This window comes from Carcharhinus amblyrhynchos, chromosome 19 (genome assembly GCF_965287045.1).
Source record: "Carcharhinus amblyrhynchos chromosome 19, sCarAmb.v2.hapA, whole genome shotgun sequence".
Taxonomy (NCBI): Eukaryota; Metazoa; Chordata; class Chondrichthyes; order Carcharhiniformes; family Carcharhinidae; genus Carcharhinus; species Carcharhinus amblyrhynchos.
Window position 1 is genome coordinate 17,203,541 of NC_137342.1, and position 27,628 is coordinate 17,231,168.

The 27,628-nt window shown below is 40.4% G+C and overlaps 1 protein-coding gene across 1 annotated transcript in view; it reads left to right on the plus strand.

The window, feature by feature from the left end:
* Nucleotides 1-27,217, plus strand: part of lamb1a (laminin, beta 1a) — an 81,953-nt gene extending 54,736 nt beyond the window's left edge. Inside the window, exons 24-33 of the mRNA XM_080207297.1 lie at nucleotides 10,823-11,192; nucleotides 13,679-13,863; nucleotides 14,723-14,964; nucleotides 16,400-16,603; nucleotides 17,218-17,362; nucleotides 20,137-20,344; nucleotides 20,789-20,930; nucleotides 23,720-23,896; nucleotides 25,193-25,352; nucleotides 26,684-27,217. Of these exons, the coding sequence (XP_080063423.1) occupies nucleotides 10,823-11,192; nucleotides 13,679-13,863; nucleotides 14,723-14,964; nucleotides 16,400-16,603; nucleotides 17,218-17,362; nucleotides 20,137-20,344; nucleotides 20,789-20,930; nucleotides 23,720-23,896; nucleotides 25,193-25,352; nucleotides 26,684-26,820 (1,970 nt within the window). The 3' untranslated portion in view covers nucleotides 26,821-27,217. The remainder of the gene's footprint in view (nucleotides 1-10,822; nucleotides 11,193-13,678; nucleotides 13,864-14,722; nucleotides 14,965-16,399; nucleotides 16,604-17,217; nucleotides 17,363-20,136; nucleotides 20,345-20,788; nucleotides 20,931-23,719; nucleotides 23,897-25,192; nucleotides 25,353-26,683) is intronic.
* The last annotated feature ends 411 nt before the right edge of the window (nucleotides 27,218-27,628 follow it).

A 27,628-nucleotide genomic window follows, 5' to 3' on the forward strand; every position in this document is an offset into this window, starting at 1 on the left:
TGAAATTAAAACGTACCAAAGATTCTGTGAAGGTTTTTTCATGCTTTTTCATTCTGTTTGTTATTTTACTTAGGGTCTCCACAATACTGATTCTCCACCCTTTTCCATATCCTCCTTTCAGTCATCCAATCCCACTGCATTTAATCCTCTCAGCCATTTCTTTCGATCTGCTCTTAGACTTCCTTCTCCTTTATCTGCCAGTCCCATCTCCATTGTTCACCCCTCCACACTTCCTGTTTGTTTCCATGACGGATGACCATATGAATTCAATCTTTTCTCAATTACACTCTTTGCTCTCATTCTGCACCAATTTTTTTTTCCCTGCTTTGTTTCCTTCCTCTGTCTTCCTCCTTGATCTCCACAGGTTAAATGTTGGTTTCATTCTCATAAAGGCAGAGCTCACACATAGGTGAGATTGCTTATTAATTCCTAAATATAACAGGTATTTTATCCCTGTTAAGCATCATAGACAAACTCTCACCATTTAGCATGGCCAATGCACCTAACCAGCTCGTCTTTTGGGCTGTGGGAGGAAACCAGAGCACCCAAAGGAAACCCACATAGACACGAGGGGAAGGTTCAGACTCTGCACAGACTGGGAATCAAACTCGGGTCCCTGGCGCTGTGAGACAGCAGTGCTAACCACTGTGCTGCCCTTAATGCCAAATAGCATTATCATTTGTGTGGCAATGACCTATAACAAACAAATGACAGTACACTGTAGCATCTTTTAATGACCACGTGCAACTGCTGATTATAGTTACAGGTGACAGCAGTTTATTGAACCTAGTGATATTTGGCTAGAGAAAGTAACTACTCTGTAGACCAAGGAAGTTTGAGACAAAATGAAACTTTACTATCAAACACACTGGAAGAGTGCATCTTTGAAATAATTAATAGAGGCTGATTCTGCTATCAGTTTACACTGACACAGGACTCACTACGTCCTGTTGTTGACCTTTATTGTTCAAGTACTGATTCATAATGGTGGTTAACTTGAGACTAAGCCATCTTCTTTTTCTTGCTGGAGTCAGGTGACCAGGAGCAGCACGCCATTGAGAAAGCAACTATTGTCGATTGTTAGAAAAACCCATCTGGTTCACTAATGTCCTTTAGGGAAGGAGATCTGCTGTTCTTACGTGGTCTAGCCTACATGTGACACCAGAGCCACAGCAATGTGGCTGACTCTCGAGCAAGTAGGAATGGGCAATAAATGCTGACCAGCCAGCGATGCCCCTGTCCCACAAATGAATTAAAGAAAAGATTGATTTATAAATAATTGGCATTATAACATTGCACAAATTTAAAGAATAGCTGATCTCGTTTGAAATACTCCACAGGCTATTTCCCAAAAGAATTTGCTGTGGTGCGGCCTAAGAATAACCATATAAAGTATGAACGTAGTTAAAATCATACCTGAAAATCTTGCAACTTTTCATTGATCCTCACCTAGATCCCCATGTTGTTGTTAGAATCCAGTTAGGGGCCAGTGACCTATTGTCTACTTGGAAACAAAGTTTGAGATTCAGGATTCTTGCTCAACAAAGAAATCTACCATATTCTAGGGTTTCAAACAAAAAAAGGTCAGAAAGATAAACATGTACGATACCTATCTTGTATTCTACTATTCAGGTTTAATATGAGGTGCATGTGAATTAGCTGGCATACTGGTTAAACACACCACGTTGTACAATAAATGCCAGATGTGGCTAAAACAGATTCCACAGATTTCTCAACAACCCACCCAGACATCCACAAAGCTGAGAGTCAAACAGTCCCACTGTAACTCCGCCCCTCTCACTAGGGATTCTAGTCACTCTTTTGAAGATCTTGCCTTGGAATTCTCTCTAAATGTTGCTCCAATTTGGATGAGTTTAACAACAGCCCACCTCATAGAATTTCAATCTTGTCTCCTGAAATTCTGTTCCCGTGGATTCCTGTGTTTACATTTGAACGCCACCTTACAAACACAATTTCAGCTCTTTGCACCAGCAGAACATTACTGCTTCCAAGGGTTACCTTTGCTCCAATAGCCCGCAAGACAGGGTCGCCACCTTCGGCTGTCTCCTTGAAACTTCAGGGCTTTCTTTGTATCCTCTTCAATTACCATGGCTTCCTTTGAGCCTTTTTCACTTTAAATTGAAACAGCAGCACTTTGCTTGTTTAGAACCTTTTGTCGCTGCCCCTCCCTTTGACTGAGCTGGGACACTGTCGCTGTCCTCTTTCTGGGGCCCTATTTCTTGGGCTCTCCTGCCTGGGACACTTACTTTTTCAATGGCATGCTGGGCCTGGTCACTGATCCCAGGCTTCTGTGCCATTATCGATGGCATTGTGGTTACCACTGCTGCCTCTCAGCAGCGGGGACCCGGATTCAATTCTGGCCTTGGGTCTTCTATGTGGAGTTTTCACGTTCTCCCTCTGTCCATGTGGGCTTGCTCCAATTTCTTCCCACGGTCCAGAACCATGCAGATTAGGTGGATTGGATATAATAAAATTGCCCCTTAGTGTTCCAAGTTGTTACGTTAGGTGAATTAGCCACAGTTCATGTGCAGGATTATGGGGATAGGGCAGAGCGAGGGCTTGTGTGGGATGCTCTTTCACCTAGTCGATGCAGACTCAGTGGTCCAGCGCACTGTAGGAATTCTATGGAATCCGTTTCCCCATATGCATAGATGTGCTGGCCCATATTGGCAAATATGCCAGTCTGCATGTGTGCAGTCTGTGCATGCACTGAAGCCCCAAGGTACACCAGGAGTTGAAGTTTCCAATCTCAACACACTTAACACACTTAAATTTGGAAATTAATTAGTGGATAAGCAAATTATTCTTTTAATGCATCTTTTATATTGATTTTTAAAATATGAAACTGACTATGATTCTCGTACTTGAGAGAGAGACATCCCTGTCAATTATGTGGTTTAGCATTAGAACTGTGTTGCAACGAATAACAACAACGTAGTATTTTAACAATATTTTTACAGGATACATGTTCGACATTCTCTAGGGGGGATGATTTTAAGGAACTTAAACTTCTAAATTCAATGCTTTTAGAAATTTGGAATGGTGCAATAAAATTTCCATGCACTTTAAATATACATTTGAGGTCAGGGGTCAAAATGTTTTAATATGTATGGACATGCAAAATTTGATTACCAGCCTTTTTAACAGAAACTTGAGCATTTTTAGACAATATGTAATTGCTTTGAGCAACATAATACCCTTCAAATCATTCCCACCCACGTCCTGGTGCATAGAATGTCACTGAATACCATTACAGATGGTAAAGATTATTCCATGGTCAAACACACAACATCTGGCTTTCAAACTACACTCAAAAGTATTGAAAATAAGCAATCCTAAGTTCCCAAGGTGGAAGTTGCTAAACAACTTTGACTGTTTAACTTCTTCCAATTCGTTGCATTAGTTAAACTTGCAAAAATGATTTCCTGTAGATTTATAATGAATTACACATTTTGGAAGCATTGCATTTTTAAAATGAAAATGCTCTTGTTTAAACAGCTACGCTTCCTTTCCCACAGAGTCCCCAGGATTATAACATTTGTTGTGATGAGGTTCCCTTCTTCCAAGCATTCTGACGTGTTGAAGCATCATTATTTGTGGCTATTTTTCTTTCCCAAAGGGCTTTGCTTACAAATGTAGCAGTCTGAACCCGAGTGGCCAGCTCTACAGCTGGCTATATAATTCTCCTTCTACTCGTGGTTCACTACAGCAATTTGATACAAGCAACATTAAGTGCTATCACATTTTCTTTAAATGTTCTTATGCAGTGACTTGGTGGTGACACACTCAGCCATTAGCAGCGATTAACATATTGAGTGATTTTTAGATGTTGTTACTTCCATGTCTGTGTCAAGACATGAAAACATCAAATGGTCCATACTGTGATATGAGAGCATTTGCAAAATTTGTTAAGTTGATAGTATGTCACGGTCAGATGTGATTTCCTGCAGAGACCTTTGATCTTTACCGTTTTAAAGTATCTGTTCTACCAAACAAAATGCCTCAACATGATGGTAATGATTTGTGCAAACTGTGAGAACTTCTCTTCCCTTCCCTCCCCCCAACTCCTTGCCCAGACTGTAAATTTCTTCCTTTGTTCATTTGCCTGATTTCCATTGTTAAATAGTACTCTTGAGGTCAGTAATTTCCTGCTTGGTAACATCCTTTCCCACTCATTCATTTGAGATTGGTTTATCACCCAAGGTCAAAGTAGAGTAGAGGACCCTTTATTAAATTACAATGCTTCTTTCACCCACAATCCCACCACCATGTCAAGAATGTGATCAAATTACCAAATTGGTCACAGGTACTATTAAGGGGAGAGGGGGAGAAAGTAATTAAGATCAAGTTCCTAGATGATTAAATGTGACCCATAAACAGTTGTAACTTTAAATGAAATTAATCAACAGAAGGTTAAAATGTGTGTTTCAGGTGTTAGTGAAATAAGTAGCATAGTACATAGTATTGGACTAATTAAAATGGCAAGTACAATTAAATACATTCACATAGCATCAACGATTAATTTTTTTGCTACATTTTAGGAGAAAATTAATATTGGTGTTATTACTGGATAAAGCAGGCAGAACTTTAATAGTAGATCTTTAATTCATTGCATTATAATTACATCCTGTATTGTAATTGGCTTTGGGCTTATCGTTTTTTTTTGCCCCATTGATAACAGGCATTTTTTGATTCTGATACCAAATTCTCTGCCCAGCACCAAAAACATTTTGCTGTTTGAGCCTCACCACCTCTTTGCCTTTTTTTGTTTTACATTGTGTCTGTGTTCTACAGACCCATATTTTGCTTTCTCTTTCACCGCTTCTTCCAGCACAAAAGTGTCATGCTCCCAGAAAGTTGTGGGGCTGTCTTTGAGCATACCAAACGCGGGTGTGAAACAATTGGTTATAATTTTCAGAAATTGTAAGTGTGCATAAGTCATTGAAGGTGGAGGACAGGTTGAACAAGTGGTTAATAAAGCATAGCAGTATTCTAGGCTTTATTAATAGGGTGTGGAGTACAAGAGCCAAAGGATGCCATGTCAACTTTGCATAAAACACAGCAATGTTGTCAGTTTTCAGTGCCTTTCTTAAGGAAAGATGCAATAGCATTAGAGAGAATGCAGAAAAGATTTGTGGGATTGGCTCAGGGGCAGCACAGTGGTTAGCACTGCTGTCCCACAGCACATGGGACCTGGGTTTGCTTTCAACCTTGGGTCACTGTCTGTGTGGAGTTTGCACTTTCTCCCATCTCTGCGTGGGTTTTCTCTTGGTGCTCTGGTTTCCTTTCACAATCCAAAGATGTGCAGATTATGTGGATTGGCCATGCTATAAGTTGCCCCTTAGTGCCCCACGATGTATAGTTTAGGGAGATTAGCGAGATAAATGCATGAAGTTAGGGGGATAGGACGAGCCTGTGTCAGATGCTTTGCCAGAATGTCAGTGCAGCCTTGATGGGCCAAATGGCATTCTTCTGCACTGCAGGGATTCTGTGATTCTGCTCTATGAAGAGGAACTTCAGTTGCGTAGATGGATTGGAAAAGATGGAACTGTTTTCCTTGGAGTTGGGAAGCTTGACAGGAGACTTGAGACATTCAGAAATGTGGAGGGTGTGGACAGTCAAGTTGCAGATGAAGTTCAATGCAGAGAAGATGGGAGGTGATTAATGTTGGCAGAAAGAATATGGAGAGACATTATAAACTAAAGGGAGAAACTCTAAATGCGTTGCAGGAATAGAAGGACCTCTATGTGAACGTAGGTAATTGAAGCTGGCAGGGCATGTTAAGAGATCAATAAATAAAGCATGTAGTACTTTAGATTTTATTAATAGAGGTGTTACAAGAGTAAGGAGGTCATGTTGAACTTGTGTAAGGCACTAGTTAGGCCTCATTTGCCACTACTATGTCCTGTTCTGGGCACCATAATTGAGGACAGATGTAAAGACGTTAGAGAGAGTAGCGGAGAGGTTCGCAAAAATTATTCCAGGGATAAAGAACAGTAGCTAGGAGAATAAATTGGAAATGTCAGGACTTCCTTAGAGAAAAGACTAAGATGAGACTCAGTAGAGATATTCATTGAGGGGTCTAGACAAGGAAAATGGTGAGAAACTGTAACCATTCAAGGGCATCAATACTAATTGAAAATAATTCAGGATGTGCTGCCACTGCAGGTGAACATCCAAACCAGTGAGGTTACAGTAAATTGACATTCAGGATAACACATTGGAGCAGTCCCTTGACAGGTTCTCCAGGCAACTGGTCACCTGCCTACTATGGCTGTGTAACCCAGTGGGACTACTGTGTGGGGTTCTGGGAGAGAAAGGGGCTTCATATCAGGTGGATGTACAAAAATGTAGGAAATTGGAATGATAAGACGTCTGCTGGGAGCTTGATTTAAAGGTAGAGTAAATAGGACATTTATTGAGCATTGCTCTCTTGCTCATGCATTGCCTTTGTGGCTCTTCATGTGACAGAGTTGGGACAGAGGCTCCTGGTAGTTTTATTAAATTTTGGTTGGAGTGAGAGATTTGTAGCCAATCCTGCACATTTCATCAGCTGGCATCGGTCTCCCCAGGATTGCTGGAGTTTAGTGCACTGTGTGCTTCCAGACATTCATGGTTAGCCTTTGATCACATTGAGAATCTTTGCAAAAGAACAGATACCATCCCCCACAACAGCTGGATACCAGAGATCCACGACAGATAATGTCAGATTTCAAGCCGCAGAGTAGGGGAAAGCAGCGCTGAAAAGAAGCTGCTAATTCTTGTTTACCAATGTGCTCTATCCCTTTGCTGCTGATTGCAAAATCCAGGCTGTTGCCTTTTTTGTGTTTTGTTGCACGCTCTAGTTTACAGAATTCTTAATGAAGAAGACTAATGTTTTTAGGTGCTTTACTGAGTCTCAGAAATGTAACAGTGGTTCACCTATAATTATTTTGGAAGTGCAGATGCCAATGCAGCAACAATTTTTTTACTTGGTGAGTCTCCGCAAACCACAATAAAAAGACTTGCATTCGTTCGCGACTAGTTGAGAAAGCAATGTTGACTCGGATCCCAAGAGGTGTTTCTGCTTTTTTTTCCCCCTATACAATCAGTACAACAAAGTTTAATCATGCGCATTGTGTGTGCAGTGTGGGGTGTAAACATTGTGTGTTCCTGTTTTGCTAAGCTATAAACTTAACATTATTTCCACAAAATGAATGGACTTGGTTCAGTGGGTTATGCAGGGCTCCCACGTGTGGGGATAGGCTCATATTCGATTTAAATAGATGGACTAAAAGATCTGTGAAATAAGCTTGGGTAGTCTAAATCCATTTCCTAGTTATCATGAGCACACAGCATGAAGGAACACCTACTTTTACAGTAAAGTGGTATTCTTTGACTACATGATGACTGGTGTGGTAAATGCAAAAATATCATTCTGCAATTCAGGGATGATCTTCTGAGATGTTTGAGGGAAGACAAGATTATAAGACGAGAGTAGCTGAGGGAACGTTGCTATGTAATTCAGCGTGCTGTATTTGGCCTTGTAGTACTCAATGTGATTAATTTAGTGGAAAGTATTCTATTCCCTAGCATAAATGCCCTTGCCTTCATAAGCAGTTCATTCACCAAAGGAGTTATTGATCCAGGTATTCCTTTTTCTGTAGTGGAGAATGCTAAGAAATTAGTTGCTGCTCAGGAACCTAATGGCACCTGAACTTCCAGTGACACTGAAATCCAGTGCCTCAGTAGTCTTCAGAGGAACCCACGCTGGTTGCCCTGCCTTTTTATTTTTAAAGCATAGAGACCATTAAGGGACCATTAGTGCAAGAATTCAGCTTACTTGTCCACAAGTTGCACTATTTCTACCTGCGTTGAGGCTGATTAGCCTGGAAGTAAATCAGCAAAATTACGGAAAAGTAAATCTGTCAGGCCGAAAAGCTTAAAGTTTAATTGCTGATAAACTGTTACAATTGGCAATAAAAATGTTCTTCATGAATGCCCATCTCTCTCTCTCTTTCCCTTTTCTTCACCCTCAACCTCAGTTTGTGACAGTGGGACTGAGGAGTCAGAGTAGGGTGTGTTGAGGGGAGAAACCTCTTCTTTCTCTACATTTAAGTTGGGCGGCACAGTAGCACAGTGGTTAGCACTGCTGCTTCACAGCTCCAGGGACCTGGGTTCGATTCCTGGCTCGGGTCACTGTCTGTGTGGAGGTTGCACATTCTCCTCGTGTCTGCATGGGTTTCCTCTGGGTGCTCCGGTTTTCTCCCACGGTCCAAAGATGTGTGGGTTAGGTTGATTGGCCATGTTAAAGTTGCCCCTTAGTGTCCTGCGTTTTAGGTTAGAGGGATTAGTGGGTAGAATATGTAGGGATATGGAGGTCGGGCCAGGGTGTGATTGGGCTCGGTGCAGACTCGATGGGCCAAATGGCCTCCTTCTGTACTATAGGGTTTCTATGATTTATCTTCTATGAAGTTCAGACCAATTGGGTTAGAAAACCAGCCAACAGATGGGATTTGACACCAGTTTGGACTTAACATCCACATGACATGAAACAGTCACCCCTCGCAGAAATTTCACTTGGCTTTTCTCTCGACTCAGAAGTTCATGAACCTGTTCTGTTACTGTAGGACGTACAGGACATGTTTGGGAATACCATCCACTTGGGATGATAGAACTTCATTTTAAGGTGCCTATTTTTATTACAGTTGATTAACCACTCACTGTTCATCAAAATTACATCAGTACAGCCCCCCAAATCACTATTGTATCAATTATACCTGTGACAGCTTCTTTCTTTTTTCCCTCCATTAATGATTTAAGCATGCCCATTACAAGTTTGAATCAGTACTACAGAAACGCACACAAATCGGGGTAACCATAGCACGTCTTCATCTGTGGAGAGGAACTATGTGGAAACATGAGTTCAATTCTTTAAGTTGGTTTTACGTAGCATATTGTCAGCTTAACCATCTCATGGCCAGAAAACCAAAATTAAATCAAAATAAAAAGGCACTTTAATAAGAATTGTATAATTAATGCGAATACAAATTTCTGTGAACAATTAGGGAGCTGTATTGAGATCACTGAGTTGGATGAAATGCCATCTTGTTAGCAGTGCCACCTCAGTGCCAGGGACACAGGTTCAATTCCCAGCTTGGGTCACTGTCTTTGTGGAGTCTGCACGTTCTCTCTGTGACTGCATGAGTTCCCTCTGGGTGCTGCGGTTTCCTCCCACAGTCCGAAAGACGTACTGGTTGGGTGCATCGGCCACGCTAAATTCTCCCTCTGTGCACCCGAACAGGTGTCAGAGTGTGATGACTAGGGGATTTTTACGGTAACTTCATTGCAGTGTTAATGTAAGCCTACATGTGACAGTAATAAATAAACTTTCAATACCTGTATTTTCTGTTACAGTAATATATTAATTGTTATGTAGATAATGAGGGATGTCAGAGTTTCAGTGTTTGCTTAGATAAAATGGCCCCATTCCCATGGCACAAATAGTCCAGATGTCTCCTTGTATTGATGCTCAGAGTGTGACCAGGTGTCATAACAACTTTTGCTCTCTGGACGGCAGTGTTGTTTGAAATTGGCATACCCAATGGACAGAGTGAATTAGCTCTTCACTTGGTGAATAAGCAGTAAAAAGCACACCAATACTGGCTGCATTGCAACAGGCACCTGTATCATTTCACCCATGAGTGAGTGAGTCATGCTGAATCAATGCAAAATCGCAGACTGGGAATGCACATCCACAATGGAGTGGAACGTTTATCTGTAGTGGGTAGCCAAGATGGAGTATGATTTGTTATAATTATATTTTTAACTAACGACTGTTTTCATTTTTAGTCAGATACGTTAATTTCTGTCAGAAATCTGCCTCAAATTCTAGTGCTGTACCTATCCTTAGCAGTTGCACAGAGACAGTAACTAGTTGACTCTCTGGTCATTTCACATGCTCAGTTTAAAATTAAAGCCTGAAGTACGTGTCAGCAAACTTAGCACTGCGATTTTAAACTAGCTCTTGATTTAACTTGAAGGTTTTTTTGAGCGCAGGACAGAAATGTGAGGTGTTATGAGCATTTTAATATTGGGTCTCTGGTCCTAAAGAAGTTATTTTCAGTTTAGTAATTTAAGTGGGCTCTAATCACCTTGAAGAAATTTCAATTTCCTATCCAAAAGTCAAAAATGTGGTCATGTTTTGTGGATCCAGTACCTTGATATCAATACGTTGTCCTGGTACCTGTTCCCTGTATTGAGTTTGCAGTGAGTTTCTGATTCCACTTTGGGTGAGATGAAGCAGGGTAATCCAACAGTGCTACTTATTGCTCTTCTCTGCTGCAATTACTTTACTGCACAGTGCAAGCTGGATTCACTCTCTCCTGTGTGAAATGATACAGGTGCCTGTTGCACTGCAGCTGATCTTGGTGTGCTTTTTACTGTTTATTCACCAAGTGAAGAGCTAATTTCTTTTTCTGTCCATTTGGGTGTGCCAATTTCAAACAACGATGTCCTCCGAAGAGCAAAAGTTGTTCTGCCACCTGGTCACACTCTGGGCACTAGTACGAGGAGACATCAGGACTATTTATGTCATGGGAATGAGGCCATTTGGGTGAATCACTGGCAGGTCGGATGAGCAGAAGTAGAGCTGAGTAGACAGTGTAACTCAGGCAAGGAGCAGTATCACGTTCTGGGCCAGTCTCCTCCTCCTTTGCTATATTGGAACCCCGCTGTGGAACTGGGTGACCTTCACTGAGTTAATTTGCTGTGAACAGTTCTTCTTTTATATAATCATAACAGCATTATCTTTTCTCTTTAGAATGCGATTGTAATGAATATGGCATTGAGACACACCAGTGTAACCAGACAAACGGCCACTGCATCTGTCGGGAAGGGATTGCAGGCGAACGGTGTAACATGTGTGCTCGAGGGTACTCTGGCACATTTCCTCATTGTGAACCGTGCCACGTGTGCTTCAAACTCTGGGATAAAGAAATTGAAGAGCTTGCGATCCGAACCAGACAGCTTTTAGCACAAGCGGATTCAGTCAAGGCCAGTGGGATAGTGGGTCCTTACCAGGAAACTGTTAATGCTGTGCAGGAAAAAATTAATACCATACGAACTCTACTTGCTGAAAATCCTGCTACTGAACCACTTGACAACATTGGGGACCTTTTGGAAGAAGCCAAGTAAGTTAAGATTTACAGTATGCTAATTTCTTCTTCTTCTCCTTCCTCATGAGTGCAGACATTTTGGTGCTTTGTGGCACATTGCTGCTGGTTGCACTTCATGTCAGGCTTGCCATTTATATGGCAGACTGATTGGGATATTGGCCTGTACAGAGATTGGAGTTGATTCACTGCCCAAATGCTGTTCGTGGTGCCAAATTTGCTCTGAAAATGAAAGAAAGGGCAAGTTTGATGCAAAAAAGGCTGATTTTTTTTTGTAAAAATTCATTTATGGAGTACGGGCATTGCTGGCTGGCCAACATTTATTGCCGAACTCTAGTTGCCCGTGAGAAGGTGATGGTGAGCAGCCATCCATGTGCTGTAGGTTGACTCTCAAAGCCGTTAGGGAGGGAACTCCAGGATTTTGACCCAGCGACTGAGAGGGAACGGCAATGCATTTCCAAATCCAGGATGGTGAGTATCTTGGAGGAGAACATGCAAGTGGTGGTGTTCCCATGTACTGTCCTCCTGCTTGGAAGGTGCTGTCTTAGGGTGGTGAATTTCTGCAGTGCCTCTTGTAGACTGCTGCTACTGAGTGTTGGTGGAGGAGGGAATGCAAGTGAAATAGATGACAAAAGTCTTAAAAAAGAAACTGTGCTCATTTCAGCTTTTATATAGTGCTGTTCCTGAATGCAATGAGAGGTCCATTCTGTACATTTTCTTCTATTTAGACTTAGTCTTAAAAATGGTCACAATGCATGCCAAGAATTTATAGTGGAGATACTTTTCTGACAGAATCATGCTGTTGAACTCTTGCCCACTATTGTATGTTCTCGAGGGTAAATGACCAAAAGGCTTTTTGGAAACCGAACATGCTTATTGAGCCAGTCATTTTTTTTAAATTTGGCAACAAAATGTTAGTTAGTGTTCAGCCATCTGTCCATTAAAATTAATCTCATTAAATTAGTCTTTATCTTGCTGTGATCCACCAGCAAAAGTTGAAGTTTATTCTACTCCTGACGGGCCAGTAGGGAAATGTTGTTGAAACCATCTGCAAGACAGCTGTGTAAAGTAATTTTCATGCTTTTAACATTTCTGGCTTGATATGACAACATAACATACGTTTGGTCCAGTGCTCCAGCATTTCCCAACTGAATCAGAATTTCTCAGCTGTGTTTTCTGTATCAATATTCTTTTGACAATGAAGGTTGAAGGAAGAATATTAGATTATTTGCATTGGTTATCATATTAATTCCTTCAACTTCCACCTCAACTCACACATTCTGCCTACTTGCTCCATTATTTGGGTAGGTTCCCAGAGCACATGTAGGTTATCATTTATTATTTTTGGTCTATTTGTATCAGTTTGTTTTCTGGAACAACTTTATCCAAAAGAGCTGGATAATTCCATAGACCTTGCATTCAGAAAAGTAGTGTTATGTATGGTTCCATCCATTTTTGAAGGCCAAATTTGTATGCATAAACTGAATTAATAAGATTTTGGCATTACTTAGTCTTCTGTAGAGAGGATTTCATTCTTTGGAAGGGGTGGTGGAGATGATGTCCTGCACATGCCACATTCAACTTGATCACCCTGCTTGCCCTTTCAAGGCATAAGGGTTTGTATGCATGATGTCACAATACTCTCATTTCTGTACTTCAGTATTGATGTTGTTGCTTGTGGGAAAAGAATTGGTAACATCTGGGAGTTGTCATCTCTCTTAGGATGTGATTGCACTGGGGGTGTTTCAGAGGAGATTCACCAGGATGCTGCCAGGCATGGAACATTTAAATTATGGAGAGGTTGGGTAGGCTTGGGCTGATATCCCTCAATCAGGTGTATTGATTGAGGTGAATAAGATTGAGGGACATGGACAGAGTGGATAAGGAGCAGTTGTTCCCCTTAGTTGAAGGGTTAGTCATAAGGGGACATAGGCTCAAAGTGAGGGGCAGGAGACTTGGGGAGATGAAAGGAAGCACCTTTTAACCCAGAGGGTAGTGACAGTCTGGAATGCACTGCTTGGGAGGTGGTAGAGGCTTATGCCCTTTTAAAAAGTCACAGGATGAGCACTTGGCACATCATAACATTCAAGGCTATGGGCCAAGTGATGGTAGATGGGATTTCAGGCGTTCCTTACATGTCAGTGCAGACTCGATGGGCTGAAGGGCCTCTTCTGCATTCCAAGATTCTGAAAGGGGTCTTGTTTCATATTCTGGAAAATATAGCACGCTGTTAGATAGTGTGGTTCAGCCTCCACTCTTAATAGCAGATTAGTTACATTCTATTAATTGGTTTGCTTTTGGATAGGGAGGTGAAAGGAAATTTTCAGGTGGATTGCATCCTTGGTAATTGTCAAAATAACACACCTCATTTTACCAAATGTTAGTCATTTTAAATAGTGCACCTTGTAACGCTGCCCAACTTCAAGAATCTTGAAACAACTTCATGTTGGGTTTTGTAGCTCCCATAAGTAAATTATATTAAGGTTAAAAATTCTTGTTTTCAGGAAGAAAGTCATTGACCTTACAGAAAAGATTAATGTGATTGAGGCTGATCTTGGAACTACAGCAGATCGAAATAATGTGACAGACACAGAACTAAACATCCTCCAGAGTGACGCTGAGGGTTTAGAAGCTGTTGTGAATGAGCTAGCAGAACAGTTGGAGTACATTAAGAACTCTGATGTCCATGGTGAGTATTTGATTACATTAATTCAAAGTGTATGATATCTGCAAGCTCGTCGGATTCCTTCAGATGTGTCAGAAATTAATTAACCCTTTGTCCGAAAGACCTAATGGTTTACACTGGATTTTGAACGATGTGTGAAATTTAAGAATAAACATCTCATAATACTCCCAAAAAATCCACTGGATTCTCAGATTATTTCAAAATACAACGAGAATGTATTTGAAGTTTGTTTCTTCAGGTATTTAAAACATCTGAATTTTAATTTCAATTTTGAGAAGCTTCTGTTTTAAGTTTATTTATTAGTCACAAGTAAGGCTCAACTCTGCAATGAAGTTACTGTGAAATTCCCCTAGTTGCCACATTCTGATGCCTGTTTGGTCAATGCACCTGACCAGCAGGTCTTTCAGACTGTGGGGGGAAGCTGGAACATCCAAAGGAAACCCACGCAGACATGGGGAGAATGTGCAAACTCCACACAGACGGTGACCCAAGCCTGGAATTGAACCTAGGTCCCTGGTGCTGTGAGGCAGCAGTGCTAACCACTGTGCTGCCTGTATTTTTAATTGTATTCTTTAAATAGAGCTTCAGCGAGCATTGTATAATGTGTAACATTCATTAGTCTTTCTCCTTAACATATTGAACCAATGATCAATGTCTGCTTTGGTTCTGCTCAATGCATCAGTGTGAAAAGAAAGTTGTATTTTATTTCGTTTTGACGCTAAATGATTGATTTAGATCTATTGCCTCCGGTTGCAATTATGGGACTAAGTGTTTGTTCCACTGCCATGCGGAATCCCATAATTTCACCTGAAAGTAATGCATGACTTGATGTTTTCTAATCTCTCCCAATACTCTGTTGTAGGAGCCTTGGACAGTGTCCAGAAATATTTCAACCAGTCTCTTGAGGCTGAAGCAAAAGTTAATGCTTCCACCACTGATCCTGATAATATACTGCTGGAGTCCTTGAGCATTCGAGAAAAGGTAGATGATTTGATTTCAGAAAGTCAGGATAAATTTGAACAGCAGCAAAAAGAACATTCACAAAGTTTGGAGGAACTGGCTGACAAATTGCAAAATCTGGACATTTCGCCATTAAGCGAAAAGGTACATTTTTACCAATGTTTTCAGAGTTAATTTTAACATTTTGTTTTAAGTAGTACTTCAATTTCCATGGTCTATTTTAAGCATGAATTGGAGATGCTGGCGTTGGACTGGGGTAAACGCAGTAAGAAGTCTCTCAACACCAGGTTAAAGTCCAACAGCAAATGCTACAATCTTTCGGGGCTCTGCCCCTTCGTCAGGTGACTGGAGAGTTCTGATCACACAGAATTCTGACCATGTAAAGACACGCACAGTTACTCACCTGACGAAGGGGCAGAGCCCCGAAAGCTTGTGGCGTGTACTACCAAATAAACCTGTTGGACTGAACCTGATGATGTGAGACTTACTATTTTAAGCAGCCATTCCTAGTGATACAGGTTGAAAGCTAGTTATATTTGACAACAAGGAGTGGAATTCTCCAAAAATGTTCTGAGTGTCAAAATCGCAGGAAAACTGGAATAATTCACACCGGTTTTTTCACTGGGAGTTCTGACAAGAATCTCCCACACTCTGAAATGCGGAGGCCACTAGTGTGAATATCGTTAGATTTCAGGGGGTGGGGCCTATTCACACTGGAGAGGCTGAAACCAGCGGGCCTCTGCATGTGCAGTGGCCCTGAAGTGTCAGCCTCTGATTTGCTGACCAGCTCAATTGCTGGCCTCCCTCCAGCCCCGACCAGATCCCAATGCAGAATAGCTGCAGGACAACCCCAACCCCACTGATTGCCCCCTTGGCATTGCCCAATGCCCAGTGGGCAGTGCCATGGTGTCTCCTGGGTATGGGCATTGTGCTCCTTGGGCAGTGCTGGGGCACAGACTGGCACTGCAAGGGTGCCCAGGCCTAGGGAGTACCACTGCCCAACCCTCTGGTGGAGCCCCTGATTGCCCCTTCCTTCGTTCCAGTGGGGTTGTCCCGCTAGTTACCCAAAGGTGGGGAGCTAGTCTGAGCCCCACTGGAATGAAATACTCCTGGCGGGATGGGAGATGCCAGCGGGCCTGGAAAATTCAGTCCCAGACCCGCCAATAGCATTTAAATGGTATGTAAAATACCAGCGGTGGCTCCCTGCTGATTTCTGTGCCGACCCTACCGGAAATCCGGGCCTGGGAGACGCAGTCATGGCGTGAACACTCGCAGAAATCCAACGAATCAGCCAATGCGCGATTCTCCTGGCCCGTTGTGTTTAAAAAATCAATGCAGCAGGATGGGAGAATCCTCCCCAAGATTTATAATTAATTGATCAGAGAACAGGTGTATTCTATGTGAAATGCTTGTTTTTACTATTTACTGCTGTAAGTGTGACTCAGGTCTATTTGGTGCCTATCCTCATTTTTAAAATATTGCACCCTGGGCACTCCACATGTATTCTTGATGAAACAAAAGCCGCTTTTGCTGAAGTGGGATTTTTTTAAACTGCACTAACTGTCACCCGTTTGTCCAGATTTGCGGTAGCCCTGCAGGACTGTCGTGTGCGGAAGCACCATGTGGAGGTCCAAACTGCCTGGCTGATGACGGAACTAGAAAGTGTGGAGGAATTGGTTGCGATGGACTAGTAACTTTAGCCCATAAAGCATGGCAGGACTCCATGGATTTTGACACTGCAATTCTGAGCGCTTTGGCAGAAGTGGATCAGCTTTCTAAAATGGTATGCTTCTGCATTCAGCAACCTTAGTTGGAGTGAACCAGAGTGAAGTTTATTGGGCAATTTGTAGCCTTCGAGTACAGGGAATAAATAGTCACAAGTGATTAAACTGTCAATGAAGACAATTTTCATTTAGGAATTGGATCCCAACATGTTAGGACAGTAGCCATAACAGTCAGCAAGACGCTTGCCAGTTATATATTATTCTGTAGTGAAGTATAACTTGGATACTTCATCAAAGTAAAAAGTCCATTTCAAAGAAAAGCTTTATTGCCTTTGTTGCACACAGATTTTTCTTCTCTGACTATACCACTTGTGACTCTGTGACAGCTGACAAAACAAAAACAATAGTTAACCGGCTTTTGGTATGGTTATCCAGATATTTTCATTTGGATTTAGTTTATGTACATATGACTTTCAAAAGAGAATTGGATAAGCGCTTGGAGGAGAAATTCTCAAGGGTGCAGGGAAAGAGGAGAGAAGTCAAACTAGTTGAGTTGCTGTTGCATGAGTCAGCATGGACGCTGTGAACCAAATGGCCGTCTTTTGTAATTACTCTATGATTCTATGACTCAATGGATCCTGTTTTAATGGGTGGTAATGTTGTGTCCCTGCAGGTTGCCGATGCAAAAGTTAAAGCAGACGAGGCTAAACTAAATGCACAGAAGGTTCTCTTAAAGACCAATGCAACAAAAGAAAAAGTTGACAAGAGCAACGAAGACCTAAGAAATCTTATCAAGCAAATCAGGGAATTTCTTACACGTAAGATTGAGATGAAACATTTTTTAAATGTGTTTTGCTACATTTATCTCTGCGCATTTGTTTGTGAAAGATAACTGATCTAATATCAGTGGTGAGGAAGAATTCAAATAATCATAGCGACATTTTGAGTTGTCAGGTTCAAAATTTACTATTCATTGTGTATTTATAACCAGAAGATTAAAAACCTTTGATTGCTGTTAATACAGTTCTGATTTGCAGATGAAGATATAAATCTATGGAATGCATTTACTTATTCAAGTTTGGAGTTTTCTCTGCAAGAGATTAATGCTATTACTGTCTAACAATTATTCATCTAATTGCTATTTTGCTGCTCTGTTTTGGCATTCTTGTGCTTCGTGACTGTTGATTGTGCAATATTACCATAGTTAGCCAAGGAAAAAGCATCAGGCTTTCATCAGCCTTCGTTTTGTCCCTTTTCATGGTAGTTTATGTTGTTGTTCATTTAACTTTGCGTTCCATGTGCAATCTTGTAAGTGCCATATTAATCAGTTTCGCTTTCAGAAAGCTGGCAGTAAGTTCATGGGTTTGTGTACTTCAAGCAAAAACCTTGTACTGAATGCAGTGTGTTTATTTAACAGGTCAGAAACATGTTCAGAAATAAAACACTTTCATTCTTCACCTTGTGACAACTTTGTCACATGCAGTTGTTCCACATGCAGACATTTATGCTTCCCGTTAATGTCTGTTAGGTTTGCACTGCTCCGTGTCTGTTCAGCATTGAATTCAGCTGTTTCCAGTAAATGAGCTGTGATTCTTTCTAAACTCATAACTACATTTATTTGCAATAAGACTTATCTTGAACTAATATTCTCACTACCTTGCTTCTGGCACACTCTGAAAGCAGCTAAAAAAGATTGTAACAAAATGTTCCATTGATTTTAGCTGATGAAGTATAATTGATTGAATTAATTGAGGAGGAATAACAAATGACAAATCTGTCTGTCTTTGCCCTTGTTGCCTCTATTATTAATTGGCTTCTCAATGAAGTATGTATTGGGTAACTTTTACATTGACCATTCTAAACTGAGTTTCTAGCAACTAATATTTGAAGCGAATCAGTTTGAATGGCTGTGTTGTGGGCTAGGTCCTTACTGGGTGCAGTGGAGTTCAGCATTGCTGTTGATAAATAGACAATGAATCTTTGATTTACTTGCTGTTTGCCTGCAGTAAAATGTACAGCTTTCAAGGCAGTATTGCCCAAAGGGTGGCACAGAGCCAAGTTTACTCAGTAATTTATTGATCAAGATATTCCTATTCCTGTGCCAGCTCTTGCAAAGCTATCCAGAGTCAGATTCTCCTGCCCCCTCCATTTTTTTAATAAAAACTTTTTTTTAAAAAATCCTATTTTCTTGATGGGGTGTTCCAAAAAAAACTAACCTTTTGTTCTTTTGGTGGTGATCTTAAATTTATGGCCACTCTTTACTGGCTCACCAACTGCAAATACTTCAAACTAAAGGCAATGATTTTGAACAACTTCAAATCGTTGCAATGCTGTTGGCAACGGAGGCCCTATCAGAGCTGCTGACAGGGACTTTCTATCTTGGTCATACTCGTGAGGAGCTTTGTATATGGTCATACGCTGGAAAGTCAAAGTTTTTCTTCCTTTTTAACCTTATCAAGGCCCCTCATAAGTCTGAGGACTACTATTCTGAATTTCTTGCCAACTTCCCTGTTCCAGTGAAGCATTTTTTAAAAAATCATTCCTCATAATTAAAACCATCCATCTTTGGTAGCATCCTAGTAAACCTTTTCTATAATCCCTTTGGACGTAACATTTTTCCTAAAGGTTGAATAAAGTGAGACATAATGTTCTAACTGCAGTCTAATTGTTTGTATGGATAGGCATTTTTCCATTATATGGGTTTAGTACTACATTAAAAACAAGGATCTGATAATTCTAATTAGTCTTCAGCTGGCCAACTTGTATGATAAGAACAAAGAACGAACAAAGAACAACCCAGCACGGGAAACAGGCCCTTCGGCCCAATGAGCCCGCGCTGCCTCATCCTCCCACACCTACCCTGCCCTGCGTGTATGCGAGTGGAACCCCTAACTTAGATGGGGCATAGAGTCATTGTGACAAGATATTTTCTCTAATTTATAATGAAGCTTCCTGCATTGAGAGGTTAAAATGATTGCAGTGCCATTGGCAATCCAGGCCCTTTCAAGAGAACCTTTCTGTTCTGGTGCTGCATTAGAAGGTTACCATCCATCCAGTTCTGCATTTTAGCAGCAAATTCAAGATAGTGATGCTGTTCCTTGTCACACATTCTTAGACAATTGATCCATTTGAAATATCCTCCCCAGAATAAAAGACAGAAATGCAGATGACATAACTAAATTTGGTTTCATTCAGATTTTTCCTGAGAAATCTAACTCCAGCTTCCCTTGTTCCAAGTGCAATTATTTCAGTAATGTAGGCTTCCATTCAGTGTAGAAATTCTCGTCCAGCTTAAACACGTTCTATTTGACTATGCAAATTTAACGCTGGTTGCTTGGAAGAGCCAGTCAGATAAAGGACAATATTTTGGTACTTGATATCATCAGCAACAATTGGTACATTTGTCTTTTTAAAAGAAGTGTGAAAATTAGGTTTCTGAATTGATTACGTTTTACAACTTTCCTTGTGGCTGTATTTTGCATTCCATGTTGTTTTTATCCAGTTAAAATGGAATGCAAACTACATTCCTTTTTTTTTATCCAATAGTTATTTGATAGAAAGATGTTACAGCTTTGTTCTGCTCTTGCTGCAGAGGATGGTGCTGATCTGGAGAGTATCGAGGCAGTTGCCAATGAAGTTTTGAAGTTGGAAATGCCAACCAGTCCTCAGCAACTTCAGGATCTGACCAGTGACATTCGTGCCCGGGTAGAGAGTCTGTCTGATGTTGAAATAATACTAAACCAGAGTGCAGCAGATATTCAGCGGGCTGAAGCACTGTTGGATGAGGCCAGAAAATCCAGGTGGGGGTCTCTCAATTTCCTCTTAAACTACCAGCTATGTGTAGCAGATATAATTTAATCCAGGTGGATCTCACAATCTCCTCTTGTTTGAACTACCAGCTACATGTAGCAGATACAATTTTAGTTAAATTATTATCTAATAGTTTGTCATTTAGATAAACAACTTCTCACATTTTAATAGCAAATATTAGCCATAATAGTTTCAGTAAATATTGGAATATTTCTTAGTCAGAAGATTAATCTTTCATTGTGGATATTTTCTACTTTTCTATCCCTCTGTATACAGAAATAGTTCCTGTCACCTATAATTAAAAACAAGTGATAGGATATTCTGCGCAAGATTCCTTGTATTGAAATTCAAAGCATTTGGATGAATTGCCTCCAATTAAATTATAAATGTTACAGTGGAGGCTGATCGTATTAATATAACCGTTTGTGTCACAGAATTCAAGCAACAGAAGTTAAAGACACAGCTGATCGTGTGAAGGAGGCCTTGGATGAAGCTGAAAAGGCACAGAATGCAGCAACAAAAGCCATCAAACAAGCTAATGAAGACATTGAGGGGACACAAGACCTACTGACCTCTGTATGTCACTAATTACATGAAACTGAAAGACTTCAATTAGGAGGAATGTTAGAATAATGGGGGTTCAGATGTTCTTAATCCATTCAATCAAATCTAGGTTCTATTACAGTCCCCATCCCCATAACTGTATTAGCACTTGGACCACTGACATGCACCCAGTTGGCTTATGAATAATTATTCTTCCATTTTCCCCCCTTACAGCAATAATGTAACTAATTTTTAGACCAGGGAAACACTCGTGATCATTTTGGCTTTCCATATGCTATGTTTGTTCACTTGTTTTCTTTCTTGATGTGAGTTTTAACCTGTAGCTGCAAAATTGTTTGCCTCCCTGAAGATATTGGTGCTGATCCACAAGAACAAAATCTTGTATAATATGTCCTTGTTGACTCTCCCCAACCCCTGAAAATCACAATACTGCTGTCGTACTGTTTTATTGACTCGTACGGATTCTGGTACTTGAACACAGATTTCCATGGTTCGGATGTGAGCTTAGGTGACCATCCTGAGCTGTTTGAATGTGATGGGTGCCACAGCAGAGCCAGTCCTTGGCTGATGTTTTCTCTATGTGCACTTCATAGCAACAGATTACAGGGCAGGGTGATCTGAAGTAAGAATCCCTTTATATTGCACTTGTACAAGGGTATCTGCAATGCTGCAGCTGAACAAACTAACTTGATACAGACCAGGAGCCTACGATTTTCATGGTCTGCGCAGCACCAGCCAAGCCATAAGAATTTAGGGACCTATCTTTTAACAAGCAGCTGACTTCATTTTTTTTAATCAGTTAGCAATGTTTCAAAGACAGTCGCAGATTATAAACCTGAAACTATTGTATTTTGTTTTCTGTTCAAAGTCCCTTTAAAATTGCAATTAGTGTTTGACAAAATTCAATTGTGGTTGTCAGCCAGCTCTGATGCTTTCTCCTGATACTTGTGAATTTATAGTTGACCCCAGAGCACTAAAGCATTAGGGCGCTAATGTTATATGCAGAGCAGCTTTGAACTGCTCTGTGCAGATTTCAATTTCCTGATAAAATGCCAGCATTTCACCCGTTGCCTTCAGCTGTACCGCCACTTATATCAACAAAATAGACCATGTTCAGTCTAAGTCAGTGCAGCCACTGTGATTAGATCAAAGAACCAGGGCAAAGTTAACCAATACAGACTCCTAAGTGCATATTTGTTTGACAGAGCAATGCACAGCATTATCTGTTGCAGTTAAAGTGGTTTTTTATCTCTGCCTCTCTCATTCTAGGTTTTAGCATGTGTCTGTCTGTTTCAGTAATCTATCCATTCTCGCCAACTGATACCTGTTTGTTTAAATCTGTTATCTAAGTGAAACATAAGGCAAATGCAGTAACGCTAAAGTAGCAGCCTTAATCTAACAATTACAGAATTGAGAAGAATAGGGGAGGTATATTGAAATTTTAATTTATTGCTTTCCAACACTGCACCTTTTGAGAACGTGAGAAATTGCAGTTGGGCAGAATTTTGTACCATTTAGGTTGGTTTAAAAAAAAATTGACTTTTTTCCCCCACAGGCTGTGGGGTTCCTGGCTTGGTCAGTATTTATTGCCCATCCCTAATTGCCCTTGAGAAGGCGATGTGCTGAGAGGAGGAGTTCCAGGGTTTTGACCCACTAGCAGTAAAGGAACAATCAATATATTTCCAAGTCAGGATGGTGTGTAGCTTGAAGGGAAACTTGCATCCCATGTGTCACAAGTTTGGAACTTGTTGTCAGAGGAGGCTTTGTGATCAGCTAATGCTGGCAGACAAGTCTATACCCAGACATAAATCTAGATCCCTTCAGTATTGCTGATGTCTATGCATTTAGCTCAAGGTTCCCACTTAATTTCTCGCATCTTTATCCATTTGAATTTTCTCGCAAACATTGTTCCTTTCGTTCTTTATTGAATGGGCAGATGAAATTTCTTTTTATCTAAAATTCAGTTTACTTTATTAGTGTCATGAGTAGGCTTACATTAAGTCTGCAATGAAGTTACTTTGAAAATCCCCTAGTCGCAGCACTCTGGTGCCTGTTTGGGTACACTGAGGGAGAGCTTAGGATGCCCAATGCAGCTAACCAGCACGTCTTTTGGATTGTGGAATCAAATTTGAAGCACCCAGATGAAACTCATGGGGAGGAGGTGCCGACTCTGCATAGTGATCCAAGCCAGGAATTGAACTTGGGTCCCTAGCCCTGTGAGGCAGCAGTGCTAATCACTGTGCCATCCATTCAAGATTATCATTGTAATTTACCAACTAAAGTGAATGTACAGCAGTGAGAATATTGTTTGAAACCATGACTCTTACTATAAATACACACCACCTATATGGTCGTAGAAGTCCGGAACTCACTGCCTGAAAGGGTGGGGGAGGCAGAGACCTTGCAACATTTAAGTATCCTGATGTGCACTTGTGATGCCAAGGCATACAAGGCTATGGGCCAAGTGTTGAAAATGGGATTAGAATAGTTAGGTGGTCGTTTCTGACCAGCATAGATATGATTGGGTGAAGGGAATTTTCTGTAGACTTCTGTGACTCTATAATATCCTCTCTAAATATGTTTCTGCATGGAATGTTCTAATGAGTGAGATAATTTGGATATCTAATGAAAACTCAATGGTAAAGATTTTGGCCTGTAGTCCAAAACTGTTAATTGAAAATGTGTTTTTCTTGAGTTGATCTGTAAGTTGTTGAATATCTGCATTTGTCAAATATAAACCACTACTTTGTCTACCTATTCCACTATAGACCTTTACTTACTTTACTTCAATTACATCTTAGATTGAATCAGAGACGGTAGCATCAGAACAAAGCCTCAATAATGCTACTGAACGCCTTGCACAGATTGAAAAGGATATTGATGAACTAAAACAGAAGACTGCAGACAACATAAATACTGCTGAAAACATTGGGGACACTACAGACGAAGTAAAGAAGGCTGCAGATGAGGCCAAACAGGTTGGTATTTTCAATCATTTTGGAGCAAATTTAGCATCAAATTTACCTTTTCTCCATTTCAATGTTAAATAATTGCACACTAGAGAATTTTCCTCTTCAGTGTAAACAGTCCCAGGTTCTTCTGATAGCCTCATGCCTTAGGCTAGGTATCAATTTGGTTAATTCTTTCTGCATTACCTCCAGCACCTGGACATTGTTACCGGTTTAGTAACTGCTGAGTGAAAAGAATGAAAATTCAAGTTTAACTCTTAACATTAGTGCATCAATCAAGGTTGATGCTCCAGTGCAACATTAAGGGGAACGCTGCATTTTTGGACATGCAGTCTTTCAAATGAAGCATTAAATTCAGGCCATGTCAGTTTTATGAAAGATCCCACGGTCTATTTAAAGAGAAGCATATGTGTTCTCTGGTTCATTCAAACATATTATCTGATCTCTTTGTGGGACCTTGCTGTGAGAAAATTGCCTCTGTCTTTACATCACAACAGTGACTGCAGTTGACTTCTTTGGGTCATCCAAAGATTATGAATGAAGTTATACCGAAACATGGAAACTAGAAGCAGGAGTCAGCCATTTGGCCTTTCAAGACTGTTCCGCTTTTCATCTTGACCTTGGCTGATCATCGATTCAATATCCTGATTTCACTTCCCCCCCATATCCCTTGATCCATCATCCTTTCATTTCCTGTCTTACCCAGTGTTCCTATTTTGGATATTAGTTCTACAAAGAACAAAGAAAAGTACAGCACAGGAACAGGACTCTTGGCCCTCCAAACTTGTGCTGATCGTGATGCCTTAACTAAAGCGAGAACTTTCTGCTGATATTGGGTCCTTTATTCATGTACCCATCCAGATGCCTCTATCTTCCATTAATTTCTCATTCCTAACGCTTCCTTAAGACAAGGAAAAGAATGCGACCTTTAAAATTCCCCATCTCTGGATGTATTCCCATGAAGTCCATTCAGCCCTGTCATTGTATTTTCCTTTAATTGCTCAGGTTGTCAAGCAGTGACTGCTTCATCCAAACTTTGTACTTCTACAGAGGGCACCAGTACAAAAAGAAACAGTTAAGCTTTGTGCGTGTTTGCACAGCAACATCAGCAATGTTCATTTGTGGTGCTCATGGGTGAAATAAGGTGGGTGGAGGGTCATCAAGTATAGATGCGAGGCAAAGAGCAATTCAGCCCAATGGCATTTTTGTGCTGTTAAGTGTATGCAAATTATTCACTAAATCAGGCATGTTAGCACAGTAAACAGGACTATCTCATGCCATACCTTACTACTCTTTTTAACCTAGGTACTCGACACGATCCTTAAAGAAAAGTACAGTATTGTCGAAGATACCATTGTAAAAAAATCTGATGCAGCTTCAGACGCTCGGAAGAAAGCAAAGTTACTACAGATTGAAGCTGAATCATTGTTATCAGATGCAAGTCGGAAACTTGAGTTATTAAAGAGTAAGTACTACATGTAACGTGGTGATTACACGAATCACTGGGTAGGACAATAATAAAAATGCTGAACCAAAAGGCTGCTTGCATAAGTAACTGTGGCTTAAGTTGAACTACATGTTATTCAAAATCCCTGAAGTTAAATGTACTGTTAAACTAACTGAAATACAAAGTAAGATGGAATTCAATCCATGCTATTCAACGTCCTTACACTTAGAAACACAACACTGTTTACTTCCCGTGGGAGCAGCAGAGATGCTGCTCATGAGTTCACAATTATTAAAATTTTTGAATTAAGAAAGATGCAAGATTTAAAAGGAAGCATTTCAGTCACTATTAACATGGGGTGGTGGGAGGTGGGGGTGGTGAGGGTTAGAGTTTTGTATTGACAGCTGAGGTAAGCAACAACTTGACATAGTCATACTAATGGATACAAGCCTTACACCTAGTGTCCCATGATCACCATCCCTATCTAGATATTAGTTTTACAAAAGTACAGCACAAACAGGCCTCTTGGCCTTCCGAGCCTGTGCTGATCATGATATCCTAACTAAAGGAAAAAACCTTTTGCTCGTATTGGGTCCCTATTCATGTACCCATCCAGATGCCTCTACCTTCCACTAATTTCTCATTTATAACATTTCCTTAAGACTGGGAAAAGGAATGTCTCAAAAGGTAGTATTTCAGTCACTATTAAATGCCTGTTGATCATTTTAAGAGTTGCACAGTGGTTAGCTCTGCTGCCTCGCAGCTCGAGGGACCCAGCTTGGGTCACTGTGTGTGGCGTTTGCACATTGTCCCCATGTCTGCATGAGTTTCCCCTCTCAATCCAAAAATGTGCTGATTAGGTTGGCTATGCGAAATTGCCTGTAATGTTAGGGGATTAGTAAGTTAAATGTGTGGGGTTATGGGAATAGGACCTGGGTAGAATTGTGGTCGGTACAGACCCAATGGCCGCCTCCTGTCATGTAGGGATTCCATTCTGAGCTAAAAACCATCAGGATTAAATAAAGCCAGAGCACAGGTTAAATTGAAAGCACATTAAGTTAAATTTAAATTTCAAGCAAAAACAAGTTAACTGAATTTTGAACTTAAATGAGAGCAGTAGCAGCAATGATACTAGAACATCTCCATTCTTTTAAAGTAACATATGAAAAATTGTAAAGCAGGAATGACAAGATTACTAACCTAACATCTGCATGCATATTTAATCTGGAGGTGTGGTAGCTAGGGGATTTTCATAGTAACTTCATTGCAGTGCTAATGTAAACCTACTTGTGAGTAATAAATAAACTTTTAGTTTTGCAATTCAAGTAAAAGCATTGTCTTTTCTGTAGAACTGGAAAGAAGCTACGACGAAAACCAGAAAGCTTTGGAAGAAAAAGCACAAAAGTTAATAAAGCTGGAAGAAGATGTGCGTTCATTGCTGCAGACAATTAGCCAGAAAGTTGCTATCTATAGTACTTGTTTATAATAAGAATCACTTCACTGACATCTAATAGTCTGAGTTAAGTTGCCTTACTGTATTCTACTTGTTAAAAGACAAAGAACAATCGGTGCCAAACCTAAGAAGAAAACTTGCAAATTTGTTGAATTAATGTTTTAAAAAGGTGCATTATTCTACTTCTGTGCACTTTGATTTCCATTTAAAATGTTTAAATACAATCTACAGCCATCAGTATTTTTGTATTATTGATCAGAAAACATGGTCTCTAGAATGGAGTAAAATTCCCTGGAAAATGTAGCAAACTTTTGTAGCCAGTATTTAAATACATTTATTACAATCAATCAAACTGTTCATGACATGACATGAATATAGTTAAGCATTGAGCAATAAATCATTTAAAAATAAACCATCTTGGTCTGTAGAACCTGTACTGAATATTCTCACACACACACTGCTCATGGGAGAAATGCTTTCAAGTATTCTGAAAATACTTGAAGCAATGGAAGAGACAGTGAAGCTTAATGTACCAAAAGAGGATGAGATGTATTTATATGACTGCAGATATGCTGTGGGCTTGCATACAGTATATCTGAATCTGGCTTTAAAATGAATAAAACATGACAACTGATCCCTGGTTCACCATTCTTGCCAGCATCAAGAGGTACCAGTTGAAAGTGCACATAATCTATCCCTTCCATTGCACTTGATAATGTATAATAAGCAAGTAGGTGTCCACTTTCTGCTTTACAAACAAACTCAAGATAATTCTTAGCTATGCTTGGTCATTGGCCAAGCAACACCAAACTAGGCAGTGACAGCAATCAGACACTGCTGG